At 40.5% G+C, this 13,650-nt stretch overlaps 1 protein-coding gene across 5 annotated transcripts in view; it reads left to right on the plus strand.

The window, feature by feature from the left end:
• col16a1 (collagen, type XVI, alpha 1) overlaps positions 1 to 13,650 on the plus strand; it is an 82,358-nt gene that overhangs the window by 53,685 nt on the left and 15,023 nt on the right. For 2 of the 5 annotated variants that reach the window (XM_030740518.1, XM_030740519.1), the window contains 23 exons: positions 1,477 to 1,512; positions 1,716 to 1,841; positions 2,111 to 2,155; positions 2,529 to 2,564; positions 2,656 to 2,709; positions 3,914 to 3,964; positions 4,051 to 4,194; positions 5,240 to 5,275; positions 6,122 to 6,229; positions 6,609 to 6,731; positions 6,840 to 6,893; positions 6,995 to 7,036; positions 7,433 to 7,468; positions 7,548 to 7,601; positions 7,702 to 7,770; positions 7,862 to 7,915; positions 8,300 to 8,326; positions 9,311 to 9,364; positions 9,659 to 9,703; positions 9,886 to 9,957; positions 10,719 to 10,772; positions 13,187 to 13,237; positions 13,349 to 13,468. In XM_030740518.1, the coding sequence (XP_030596378.1) occupies positions 1,477 to 1,512; positions 1,716 to 1,841; positions 2,111 to 2,155; positions 2,529 to 2,564; positions 2,656 to 2,709; positions 3,914 to 3,964; positions 4,051 to 4,194; positions 5,240 to 5,275; positions 6,122 to 6,229; positions 6,609 to 6,731; positions 6,840 to 6,893; positions 6,995 to 7,036; positions 7,433 to 7,468; positions 7,548 to 7,601; positions 7,702 to 7,770; positions 7,862 to 7,915; positions 8,300 to 8,326; positions 9,311 to 9,364; positions 9,659 to 9,703; positions 9,886 to 9,957; positions 10,719 to 10,772; positions 13,187 to 13,237; positions 13,349 to 13,468 (1,491 nt within the window). The remainder of the gene's footprint in view (positions 1 to 1,476; positions 1,513 to 1,715; positions 1,842 to 2,110; positions 2,156 to 2,528; positions 2,565 to 2,655; positions 2,710 to 3,913; positions 3,965 to 4,050; positions 4,195 to 5,239; positions 5,276 to 6,121; positions 6,230 to 6,608; positions 6,732 to 6,839; positions 6,894 to 6,994; positions 7,037 to 7,432; positions 7,469 to 7,547; positions 7,602 to 7,701; positions 7,771 to 7,861; positions 7,916 to 8,299; positions 8,327 to 9,310; positions 9,365 to 9,658; positions 9,704 to 9,885; positions 9,958 to 10,718; positions 10,773 to 13,186; positions 13,238 to 13,348; positions 13,469 to 13,650) is intronic. The other 3 variants (XM_030740521.1, XM_030740520.1, XM_030740523.1) reach the window with 3 other exon arrangements.

Genomic DNA, 13,650 nt, shown 5'->3' on the forward strand with positions numbered 1-13,650 from the left:
AGCAAAAGTTAAAAAAAAAAACACACACTATGAACCCCTTTTTTTTTTTTTTTTTTTTTTTGTTTTTTCACTCAATGATTGCAAAAGAATAGCGTTGTAACTCAGAGTCTATTATTAACCTGACCACAAAAGGATCTTGAAACGTCGATCTGGCCAGCTGCACAGCATCCACGGTGAAAAGCGTCGAGCTGATCTGTAGATCCAAAGGGTCACGGCACCAGTGTAACGGGTCTGTTCCGTGATCGTATAGGTTGCAGAAGAAGACAGCTCACTCATGTGACTTGAGATATTTATTTTCTGCAGAAGAGATTAAAACCACATTAATCCACTTCTGTCTGCCTTTTTCCATGCACTCTGCTCCCTCAGCAGCGCAGAACAACACTGTCTGTAACATATTTTCTTTCTTTTTAAATTCAAGCTTTAACAAATTTCCTCACAAAGTAACAAGAGGAGAAAAACGCCACCTAGTGGCCACATTAACATATAATGCGGGGGGGCAGAGTTAAAGAAATGAATGGAAATAAAACATATAACTTAAAATAAAAGCACATACCTGCAGAAGAGATTAAAACCACATTAATCCACTTCTGTCTGCCTTTTTCCATGCACTCTGCTCCTAAACATGTAAACAAAAGCGGTATCTAAGCCACTTGTGCTGCATGAATATACACTGGACGGCGAACTAGTGGTCATGTTCGCGCAAAAAAGATCGACAAGAAAAACATCTATAAAAGTTATAACAGTGGTCTAAACAGCCCAGAAATGCCTCACAACATACAAATAAACAATGGTAAACAACATGTGCCAGAGGTTTCTGCATACATAGCTACTTTCATGAAGAAAACAATGATAAATCACAGCAGCAAATTTTCCCGCGACTTACCCTCAGCAGCGCAGAACAACACTGTGAGGGGAAGGGGGAGGGGGGAAGCTACACACGCTAGGGAGGGCTAAGGAAGCCCAGGAGACACAAACGAGGCAGAGTGCAGGAAGGCATTACCCACAAGCTAAATCAATAAAACAATGACAAATTAAAAACAGCCCAGTGAGATAAAATTCACAAATACTCAACATAACATGAATTAGAAATAATAATTAATGAAGTTCATTTTTAACTCTGTTACACTAACATCAGCATTGTAGAAGACTCCCTCCTAAAGCAGATGCAAGCCAACCTGCAAAACACAAAAGAGACAAAAGTCAGCACACATACATTCAGCACTCCTATGCATGGCTATCTAAGTGGGTCGATTCCCATGCATGTATGTGCAAGTCCACACATCCACCCAGGCACACACATACAGTACCTATTCAAATACACCCATTACTTATATTCTCCCACATCTGGCTAATTGTAATGACCAGAATGCTTTTGATGCCATGCTGTAACATGACATGTCAAAGCAAGTGTGCTTGTCAGGATGTGCTCTGTCTAATTTGCTTGCTTCACTGTTGTGTTTTTGTGTGTTTTGGCAGGGAGAACCAGGATCTGATGGCGCCAAAGGCGAAAAGGTCAGCTCTGTGTCTTTATTAGCTCTGAGGCTAAACAATTCAAACAAGTCTTGCGGCACCCAAATGTTTCGAACCTTATTAATGTTGTTAGCTTTTCCATGACTGGCACCTTCTTTGACCGGGTCAAAGAACTGAATGAGTCTGTTCTGATTAAGATAATCTGTGACCCACTCTGAACTGCTCTGCTCTGACTTGTGCTTTAGGGAGAGCCGTGTTCTGTGTGCCCCAATCTCAGAGAGGTTTCTAACTCTGTGCCCAGTGTCATGACCGTGACCGAACAGCAGAAGGGCGAGAAGGGAGCACCTGGAATTGGGCAGAAAGGAGAGAAAGTAAGCCTGTTTTAGTAAGGATTAATGTGATTCTGGTGATCAATAAAAAAGCAAATTGCATACAAGCAAGTGAAAAACAACAACAAAAATCTTGTGCTGGAGAGCTTTGGCTCTACTGAAGGAAAGCAGTGATATTTGAACTGAGTGGGTAATTGGGTTGCTTGACTATAGGCCTTTTGCTGATTTTGTCACTATATTTGTTTGCATGTGTGAGCATTGATAAGTACCTTAATTAAAATGATATATTGTCCACTTTTTCTTCTACACAGGGAGAGCCAGGAGTTGCCGGGCCCCTTGGCCTTAGAGGAGAGAAGGTAAGTCACACACACACATACACACACACACACAAAAAGGAACAGAGTAGGTGACCTCAATAGCAGACAAGGCTTACATAAGGGGAACTCACTCAGTAGGTTTCTTAGTGAAGCTCTTAATAGACTTCGTGAGGAAGATAATCACAGCAGTGCACTAATTTTAGGGCCCCAGACTGTTTGCCATTGGGATTTTCCTCAGTGGGAAACTTATTAGCGAAGAGCTTAGGTAGTCAAAAACCAAATTTTTTTTTGACATGGCTGCCTGTAGGGTCCTTACTATCAAATGTGAATTAACAATTGAAAAGACCCTTCCATTTTTATTAATTCTTAAAATTTAGATTGTGATTTTTTTTTTTCTTCCACTCTACTGCAGGGCAATACAGGCAGCAGAGGAGCTGATGGGAAGCTTGTGAGTTTCGATCCACTTATTTTGAAACATAATGTTTTGGATTCCATCCTGATTTAGTGAAATGATAAAAGAAAATGTGTCCATGTGACAGGGAAAAGCTGGACCGAGGGGACCAGTTGGCAAGGATGGAGAGAAAGGTGCAAAGGTAGGAAAAGAAAATATAAAGTATTTGCTGTGAAGTGGGAGGCTGGATGCCTTATTAAAAGCTTTCTGCTTGCATTTCTGCTTGTTCTGCCATATTTTTAGAAAAAAAAAAAGAGGTCCAGTGTTCTTTTTGTACTGTTTTACCATGGATATTGAGGTTTTGCGGATGTGTGACCATTAACCATATGACGTTAACTTGTTCACCAATGTGTGGCAATTGTCGTGACAATGTAGGATCAAGTGAATAAGACCTCCAGTCACAGAAGCCTAGAGACCTGACCATCTGTCAGCCATCAGTCGTAAGCAAAAAATACGTATCCCCAACTGGTTATTTGTGGTGATGGCAATCCCAGTTAGAATGCTAAAGTCCTAGTCATTCAAGCCTACAGGGTGACCCCCTGGCAACCACCTGTTGCTAGGGAAAAATGTTATTCACCAACCGGTTGGGAAAAACCTCCATACTTCTGCTACACTTGTAATTTGAATGGGAGTGTCCGATTTTTCTATGAACGTTGACCAGCTGCTGTTCGAACTGTAGTGAAAATGAGGTCAGTCTTCAAAGTAAAAGTTTCACTTTTTGAAACATGTTGGCTGCAGCACCGAGGTACAACTTTTACTTTGAAGGCAAGCCTCCTTTATTTCTGGTTTTCGGTGCACTCTTTCAAATTTGACTACCGCTCGGCTAGTAGTCAGGGAGTATTTGCACACAAACATGAAATGCTACAGGCAACATGGCTACATGGCAGTCTGCTAGCACCCATTCATATGAATGGGTGAATACCAAACTTTTGACTGGTACCGTATATTTTAACTAGCAACCTGTAGTTGTATCACATCCCACGTGGCGGACAACTCTTGACGTCATACGCAATGTGCAAATGATCTCACATGACAAACATCAATACTGCTCTCAGAAAACTGGTTACATGATTGGTCTTTATGAATTTCAGAATGTATATGAAACTACTACTTCAGTACAAGAAGTCTAAGTCTGCCTCCCAAAGCTTCATACCTCATTAAAGCATCTAAAGTATTATTGCTCCAGCTACAGCTTCATGAAAAGAGACTCTACACCCCTTAAGTCTTCCCTTTAAATGGACATTTCCTACTCACTGTTTATTTACTCATATATGATTTTTAATAATACTATTTGAAATGCTATGTTATTCCAGGGTTTTTTTAATATTATATTTATGCTTTTCAAGGGAGAACAAGGGCTGCCTGGTGTTGGTAATCCGGGCCAAAAGGGTGAGAGGGTAAGTGCAGATGTATTTGTTGATTTTGTGTCCTTTAATGTTGTTGTTATGCAAACTAGCTTCGCTGACTCCGTGCCTCTCTCTAGGGCGAGTGTGGTGTGTGCGAGCCATTAGAGGTTGGCCGTGGACCTGCTAACATCAAATTACCAGATGGAGCAAAAGGCAATAAAGGTGAACCAGGCCCTCAGGGGCTACCAGGACCACCAGGTCTTGGGGCTGAAGGCAAACAGGTGCGTTTGTACTACAGTAAAAACTTATCCATCAAACAAGTACGAGGCATCTTTTCGGAATTCAAAACCAGTTTTGCTTTAGATGATTAAAATATGTTTTTTGTGTTGTTGCTTTATTTGCATAGTGTATTTTACAACATTGCTGCTAAAAGAACTCCTTCTTGACCCTTCCTGTCGAGGAATAAAAGAGCCGTGCACTGCTTAATCTTTGCAGCTTAAATTGAAATAAAATGACTTAGCTTCTTGTGTCGCCTTCATATTTTGAATTGATAGTTCATTTTCACAACCTTGAGGCGACTGTTGTTGTGATTTTCTGCTATGTAAAGAAAATGGAATTGGAACTTTGCTAAGCTGTACATTAGTGAATGTCATTTATTCTATATTTTTACACATTATTGTCATCGAGCCTTTTGGTATTCCTTTTATTAAACTCACAACAGTGTTTTTTTTTTTTTTCATAAATCCTTCAAGAAACATTGCAGCTTAGCTGAATTAACATGGAACAGTGACATAGCTTGCAACCAAACCCAAGAACAAACAACAAAAAATGGAAACAAATTATGGAAACAGCATTGCATACACCATTACTTCCATAACCGATCTTCATCTGAATTAGTAACTCAAATCGCATTATACAAATTCCACCAAATGAAAGCAGCTTCTTGCGATCCCTGCAGAGTTAAAAAGGATTAAGCACTATCTTGATGAATGAGACTTTTGAGATGCTGAAGGATTGTGCCTCAAGGGTGCGTCAACCCATAATACGTATTATACAAATCGGATATCCATAGAATCTCCTCTTATCGCAGAAGTACTACTAAGTACAATAAATCTGGGTTGGCTTGTGTCATCCCACCCAATTACATGCTATTTGCTTCTGTGGTTAGCGCTATGTCAACAGTTTTTATTTTATCTGAATGGATAGAGGCTTCCATGGTATTTGCAGACGACTGCACATGTGTTTTGAAAGTGTGTGTGTTTGTGCTTCTATCTGTGCACGTGGATCTTTATACATTTGTACATCACCTTTTGTATGCTCTTACAGGGCCCACCGGGTCTGCCTGGTGCCCGAGGAGAAAAGGTAAGTTTCTCATTAAAGCCTGCTACAGATCTTCTATATAAAAAGCTGTTTTATATATGTGTATATAGTTTGACCGAGCAAGTTAAGAAATTAAACCCAGCATATGAAGTCTACAACATTCTGTGGCACTGATTACTCAGTGTCCACATACTCAAAGCAGTATGCCTTAAATAAGCTGAAGAAATGAGACTATTTGGAGTCTTTGGTGCCCTTTAGAGGCAATCAGGCATTCTCAACATCACAGGCCGAGGGTGTCTGGAGGAACCCCACGCCGCGTATTAAATATTGTGCTTATTTTAGATCACAGAGTCTGTGTTTTGGAACATTCGCACCACTTTACCTATAAAACCGAGAAATAAATCTCCCAATAGCAGAGCCAAGCTGCCTTAAATTACCTTGAAAGTCATCCACAGGAATTACTCTGCTTCAACTTCAAAGTGGAGCCAGATAGTTACTGGAATACTGAGATTGATTTTTTTTTTCCACATAAACACAGATCAGACAAAAATACTGGCCTAGTTGATGTTGAGGTGGGAATTTATGGCTACCCTGTGGCGCTGTCTTGTAAATACACAAAGGTTTCCAATTTATGTAAAACTGTATTGTGTGTATTGGTGGCATACATGTACATTTTCATGTTTGCAAAACCTTTTAAATTAATATTAGGCATTAGTTGCATCTGTGTTTGCACACTAGAAATCTTTTTTTTCCAGGGAGCAAAAAAAAAAAAAAAAAGAAATCACTTGTAAAAAAATTCCAGCTGTTGCTAGAAATCTGTTTGAGCATTGTGCAAACTACATAAAGGTCTCTGTCAGTCCTTTTATTATTGTATTTCAATTTAACCAGGGTGAACAAGGAGATCAAGGAGATAAGGGATTAGATGGAGCTCCTGGAGCCCCAGGACTGCCTGGAGACCATGGTCGGGATGGCCAACGGGGACTGAAGGGAGAGAAGGTATACGGTCTCACACCCGGAGTCAGTACAGCATTCCTGAACCTTTAATTTTCATCTTCTGGTTGTTGTTGTTGTTGTTTTTAACATAGTGCCAGTATAAAATGTGGCAGTCATGTGCCCTGCAAAGTCCCTGTTCTTATATGCAGAACATACATGAGAGAGATCTCAAAAAACATGTTTTTCAAAGGGACTTTTATCTTGCTGTCATGAGGGCACCTAATTACCACTGGTCTCACATTAAGAGCAAAGATGGTTTCAGTTAGGTTAGAAATTGATACTGATTAGCTAAATGGAGACACTGACATTTTGAATGATATTTTGATACTTCCCAAAGGTCCTCGGATTATGGATTTTGATTTTTTTTTTTTTTTATTTACAGGGGGATGCATGTACCAGCTGTCCTTCTGTTGGTGCTGTGGTGGGTGATAGTGTAGCTGTGCCAGGCCCCAAAGGAGAGAAAGGAGAACCTGGTCCTGCAGGAGAAGGAAAGCCTGGGAAAAATGTAAGGGGAGTTGTTTGTAAATGTATTTACTTTAAGCTGTGTGCTATGAGAATTGCAGATGATGAGCTTATATTTTTCTTTTTCTTTTTTTTTTTTTGGTCATTTCAGGGAAAACCAGGTTTACCTGGAGTGCAGGGCCCTGCCGGTCCCAAAGGAATCAAAGTATGAATGTCCATTAATTATATTGTAATATTCATAAATAAATATGGATGATTATTTCACTGTCAGTCAGTATAATCTGTTATGCACTTTGTCATCTGTAGGGAGAAGCCGGAGTTCCAGGAATTGGCCTTCCAGGACCACAGGTAAGACTGTTTCCTGAAAGAAAAAAACTTGGATCAAGTTTTATGTTGACATTTGATCCAGCTGTTAGACAAAACACACATGGCACATGCTAGATGGATGCTGTTTTCTTGTGATCTCACTGCACCAAATTCCCCTCTGACAATGGCGATTAGATTTTACTGCCTCGCAGATCTGATGGTGAAGTTGTAAATTACCATCATGAAATAATTTGGGGTTGTTCTTTCTCAAATCTTCATCTCACATCCTTTGACTCATTGTGGAATAGCGGCTCAGTGATTTGTTGACATTGGAAAGCCAATCTTTGTCCAGATCTTTACTCTTTTCTCCCCAGATTTCTTTAAGCTTCTAATCCTTTATTTTTTTTTATCTTTTTTTTGTTCCTTTTTACGCTCTAGGGTGAAGAGGGACCAAGAGGACTCCCAGGACTTGTAGTAAGCTTCTCATATTTTTAAAGTGCTTTTTTTTGCACTACATATGTAGACTTTAGTCTAATCTCTGTATATTATACAGGGACCTGCCGGTGCCAGAGGATCACCTGGACCTGCTGGCCCTGAAGGGGAGAAGGTAGGAGAAAAACAAGTGGCTTAAATCCTAAACTATCATTGCACAATACAACCACGTGAACTCTCTTTAAATTTATGTGTTTGGTTTTTACTGTTCACAGGGCTCCAAAGGTGACAGCGGGCTTCCTGGACCGCCTGGGCCACAGGGGATTGGAGTAGCAGGGCCCCCGGTAGGATGCAAATATGTCTTGCTGCCTCAGCATATGATGTAATACCTTTATATTTTCAAACATTCTCTCCTATTGGCTTTTTGACCAACAGGGTAGAGATGGAGCCCGCGGCTCCGTAGGACTGCCGGGAGCTGATGGAAGACCTGTGAGTTGTTTATTTAAGTCTGTTTTACACATGATTCTGCAATTCGAAGAGTTGTCAGAGAAATTCAAGTGGCAAACTTGAGTCGTTGCCTGTGTGTTAACGTCTTTTCAGACTTTTAATTTTCTTCGAGCTTCTTTGGGATTTGTCCTTGATTTAGGCATCATTTGTAACCAAGGATGTCTGCCTCGATCCATAACAGGGGCGATGTCTGCTCCCATCTCATCCTCTGTCCCCTGATCTGCTCTCAGCTCACTGCCCCGTGAGCTTTCTTCTGAAACAACAAAGCAAGAGTAACTAAGTGTTTGTCTTTGTGTGCGTCTGTGTGTGTGTGTGTGTGTGTCTGTGTGTGTGTGTGTGCATTTGCGCTGTCTGCTTCTCTTGCAGGGACATGATGGAGCTAAAGGGGACAAGGTAAGTCTACCGTTTTGTTTGGATGAAGGAAACTGGAGGGGTTTTAATATAAAGGGGGTGGAACAGATGGTAATCACAAGAGATGGCTCAACACCCCACTACCACACCAGCCTGGCCCAATCCCCTGCCTCACGCGCGCGCGCACACACACACACACACACGCATACACACACATATGAATGTGCACGCACAGGCCTTGGGGCACATATAGAGTAGCAGTGGAGGTGACAAGTGTACTGTTGCTGGCAGACAAGAGGAGTTTTGGGGGCCTTAAGAGAGAGTGTGTGTGAGACTATTAATTACTGAATTCATCAGAGCCACCAGTGCAGACTGTCACTGAGCGGGTGGGAGAAACGAAGACATGGCAGAGGCAGAGTTTAAGGGTCGGGAGGGGTGTAAGATGTGGGGCAGAATGGTTTGTGAAGGCTGAGGTAAAAGGAGGAATAAAGTTAAGAAAGAATAAGAAGTTGAGAAAACAGAAAGAATGTGCAAGAGGTAACTTAAATAACAGTCACACTCTTTATTTTATGGATTTATTCAGACTCTGTGGCTCATGCATACTGTGAAAAATGTTCTTGGGTGAAAAATAGTGAGAACAGATACCTATGCAGGGACATAATGTGGTATCTTCGATGGATTGCAGTTGTATTTGTATAATTGTACAATTGCACATTCATTGTATATATGCAAAGGGTAAAGCTTTTACGGACAATTTCATGTATTGCTGCACTTTCTGACGTGCTATAAAAAAAACATTGAATCCCTGTCAGTTACAAGTGTCTTTGTGACGCATTGAGATTTAACAAAACGGAACCAAAGAGTTATGAAAGCTGAAAGAGTTCTGACTTTCTTGCTGTAACAAGAGTAGTTTTAATCTTGAATGAGGTCTCATTTTTGCAACCTGTGCTTAAAAGTGTGCCAAGAGCTTCACTTTACTCTGTTTTTTTTTTTTTTTTAAAGGGTCTTTTTTGATGTATATTTCAGGGTGAACCTGGAGAGTGCAACTGCATAATGCCGCACACGGGCGTAGGTGGACCTGTGAGTACATGCACGCTGGAATCGCCACATGTGGACAAGCAGTCCATCTAAAATAGAGCATTGCTGCTCAGTGTATGTTTAAGTACACAGTTTGGATCTTTTAGTGTGAGTCCAAAGGTAACATGTCGAGAAAAAAGAAACTGCTGTTTCTTTTTCTTCCTTTCTTTTTCTTTCTCCGCCACAGTTTCCTTTGGTTTGACATTTGTTGTATAATTCTTAACATCATGCTGTGTACTTTCTGTATATCCTGCAAGCAAAGGTGCAGCTCTGATTTTGACTATTCTTGCCTTGCAGGGAGCTCCAGGAATTCCAATAAACACGTGGCAGCCCGGGCCTCAGGTCTGATCTGTCAGCCAAGCCGTCCTGTATGACAGCTTAGCAGTTTCTCTTTTCTCGACAAGCTCTGTGTCTGTTGTTACCTTGCAAACTTTATTTGGAAAATCACTGTGCTCTTCTTTTTTTTTTTGGGCTTGGCTGTCATCATATGATGTCATTCGTGGGCCTCCTTTCATATCTTGCAGGGCCCCCCAGGACCTCCTGGCCCACCTGGACCCCCTGGGCCACAGGGGGTTACTGGAATTCAAGGACCTCAGGTAAGAGAGAGTGTGAGTAGGATGGTCAGGGGGTTATTTCTTTATTTCAATTCAGAAGCTGCTTTATTATGCTGAATTGAAAAAAAGAAGCTACTTATGTAGTCTTTGAGCTTGGGCAATTTGGTTCATAAATAAGGCTTTAATGTGCTTTGCATTTTTATGGGTGAATTAAGTTCATATTATGCATGTAGGAAATGAAATGGCATTATATAAAATATGTGTGCAGTAGCTTGGACACAAGCAGGTTAAGGATCAAATCAAGTTTAAACTTCAAAACGCACTAACCCATCTGGTGCTTCAAGCTTTAACCCATGTGGGAAGCAACTGAGCAAGCTTTCTGAATGTCAGTCAAGACATGAATGTTATTTGAAGGTCTGGCTTTAAATACACCAAATGATGCTAAGCTTACCCAAAGTATGAATCTGGTTCATTTGTGAAGTTTTTCCATTTAAACAGACCTTCAAATAAAGTAATGCTGTTATCTGTGCTGCAAGAGTCAAAGGCGTAAGAAACATCAGAAGTGAGTGGATTGAAGAAATCATGACTTTGAAAAGAGTGCATTTGTTTTATCCTTTTTTAAAAATTCAGTGGCATTTTGAGATTTTTTTTTTTTTTCAAGCTTCACAAGACATGGCCAGAGAGGGAAGAGGTTTTGTCATTTTGGCACTGCCCCTTTGACTCTGCCTTAACCATTGGTGTCGATGGGAGTGGCTAGCCCTCGATTGGCAACAAACTAGTTCAACCTCAGTTCCTTCTTTCAGGGTATCCCTGGAAACGACGGGCTACCGGGGAAACCGGGTTTGCCTGGAAACATCGTAAGTAATAATAGAGAGAAAAGGAGGAGAGGCGGCTCTTATCTGCTGATTTGAGATCTGGGGCCTTGTGTATAAATGATGCAAAAGCACGAAATGAATACATATGTCAGGAAGTGGAATTATCTAAAAGATTCTCCCAAAAAGGGAAGACTAATGAGTTTTTCAGGCCTATCTTTTAAACATCTTTTTTTTTTTTTTTTTACAAACTTTATTACATCATGATTAAAGTGGTTTATATACTCTGCCCCAAAATGTTCTGTGTCTACTTTTGTTAAATTCTGTATTTTAAGCACAAATCCTGCTTTTTAAATCGAAACTGCTGATGTGAGAGGAACGGAGCAAGTTTCTTTCATGTTGCACAAAGTTACAATGTGCCATGTAGATATCAGGCTCGTACAGTGTGTATATATGCCTGTGTGTTTCATGATTGACTAAATGTTAGGCTGTTCTTTATCTAGCCTCAGCGTGTTTGTAAAAACCCTGCAGGTAGTCTCCTTTCCAGCATGGTCAGTACAGCAAGTCGCTGACATTAGGTGCAAGGACGATGTCAAAGTTGCAAAATAAAGTGTTGCAAAGTCATCTGTGGGTTCTGATTCTTCTGCGTATATCGTTAAGCGTTGCTTTTTTTCAACTCTGTTTGTAGCTTAATTTAATTATAGAAACATCAATGCTATTTAAAAAAAAAAAAAAAGATCTTATAGAAACTGCAGAAGAGTGTTAAACAGTCATGCATAAACAGCATCTGTGCATATATAAAGTCACAGTGTGCGTGTAGATGGAGAGGAAGAAATGTACCGAAAGTTGAGTTGTAGCATAAGCGTAGATCTCTCACTCAAGCCCGCCACACACTCACCTTTGCACACATGTCCAGATTTGCATTTTGCATTGTGTGCATCCCTTTGGAGTGTGGCAGAAGTAAACATTATCCGTATAATTGTTGTTAAATTATACATGTAAAATTATAGAGAACTTTCTTTTGAGCAAGCCTGTTAATGCACAAGGCCTCGTTTTAGCTCAAATAATAGCCAATAGCGTGCAGCATAAAATAGCCTTCACAGCTATTAGCTCCAGTTTGAACAATGTCAAATGGGTTTGTAATGACTTTGAAACCAGGCCAGGTGCTATTGACAGACTCACTCAGTGGAAAGGGTCCCAGTGCTTTGATAGGGTGCTGACCGCCTTTCACAGTAGATGTGACGAGTGTGTGTAATGAGCAGTTGTATTTCAGAATTTATAATAACTGGAGATTGTTACTCAATTGCAGCATTTGTTTGTCTCTTGAGTTTTAAGCTTTTCTTTTATGGACTCGCTCTCTTGACGGAATATATTTAGAGCTGCGTGAGAATTAGTAGAAAGAAAAACTGAACTTTTGTTCTCTTGCTCTTTAATATCATCAGACTTTGTCCTGGCTTTTTCCCACAGTCCAAAAACAGCCATTTTCCAAAGTATCCTTTCCAGGGTGCACCCTGTCTCTTACCCAGTAAGATCTGTGCAAGGCTCCAACCCCATCGGTGTGAAAAGAATCTAATGATTGAGCTCATGTGGTGTGATAGGAACAAAAATTTAGTTCTCAACTGGATGTGTCTCGTGGTTGAAATGTCTTCAGCTCTGCAGCCTTGGTAATTTGTTTTGTTGTGACATTGTGCGGAATGAGATAGTCATACACAGACATATTGCTTGCAAAGGTTGTGACAGTATGCACCAGGTTTTCGCAGCTTTGGGTGATAAAGCGGCCCTCGGTGATAAAGTGAAGTGTACCTCATCAACTGTGCAATTTCAACAACTCTGTGAAATCATATTTGTACAGCAAATAGCAATACAAATAAAAAGAAAATGACAGTGACAACAAGACTATGTTTAATCGGCTAGCAGATACAGTTGCAACTGGAAACTTTGTATCTTAAGTCAAACCTTTGTCGCAGCAAAATTTTGACTTGCCAAACTAAGGTGTAACTACGATGACTGGCTGGGTACTGGCATTGCAGTGCTGACATTCTGTGGTCTTCCTGGCATACCTAAAGGAGCCACCTTAGATATTATTAAGAATATATGTACCTTTCTTACTTTGACAAACCAGAATGTTTTTTTATTTATTTTTTTACATGAGAATTAATTGTCCACTATGCATGCAATTACCGGTAAAGGTTGGTTATACAATAAATGTCACTAAACTTTTTATATAAAAGATTTGGTATTGTAGTCTTACCATTAATAAGAAGTGATGGTATTATGACATTATTTAATTGTTGGAGTAGCTTCACTTCATTATTGTGTTGTCCTTAAAACTGTGCTTGTGTCTCAAATGAGCAGGAGCAGAGTCAGTGGCTGTAATGTGGGTATCTCTTTAGTCTTGATTTTAATGCCATATTGAAAATCACATTAATCGAATTTCCATTTCCACGCCCGTTCTGCAGGGCTACACTGGACCAAACCAGCCGCTTCAAGACTCCACGACACGACAGGATGTAAGTTTATCATTAAAATAGTGGATTTCATGGAATGGGGATAGCACGACAACTGTTGCGCAACGCATTAGTGTATACACATGTGTGCTTGTTTAATTGTGTGTAACACAGGACGACTGCGAAGGGGGATGTTCCCAAGGGTCGCCAGGGGTGCCTGGGATGATTGGTGCCAAGGGAGAAAAAGGAGACCAGGGCAAGCCTGGTGTAACTCCCTTGGACAGCTGTGACTTGGTGAGACTTGGAGTTTCTTGTCGAAACCTTTTCAGCTGTACTCTTATGATTCTTATGATTCTGAATCATATGAAATAATCGTTCAGCTGCAGTTTGTTTGCTGAATGTAAAATGACAATGACGTTTTGCATTAAACTCAACTGTGCACGGCTAAAGTGATTCGCTCTCAGTGTGACAGTAAG

This window comes from Archocentrus centrarchus, chromosome 11, assembly GCF_007364275.1.
Source record: "Archocentrus centrarchus isolate MPI-CPG fArcCen1 chromosome 11, fArcCen1, whole genome shotgun sequence".
In the NCBI taxonomy this organism is placed as follows: domain Eukaryota; kingdom Metazoa; phylum Chordata; class Actinopteri; order Cichliformes; family Cichlidae; genus Archocentrus; species Archocentrus centrarchus.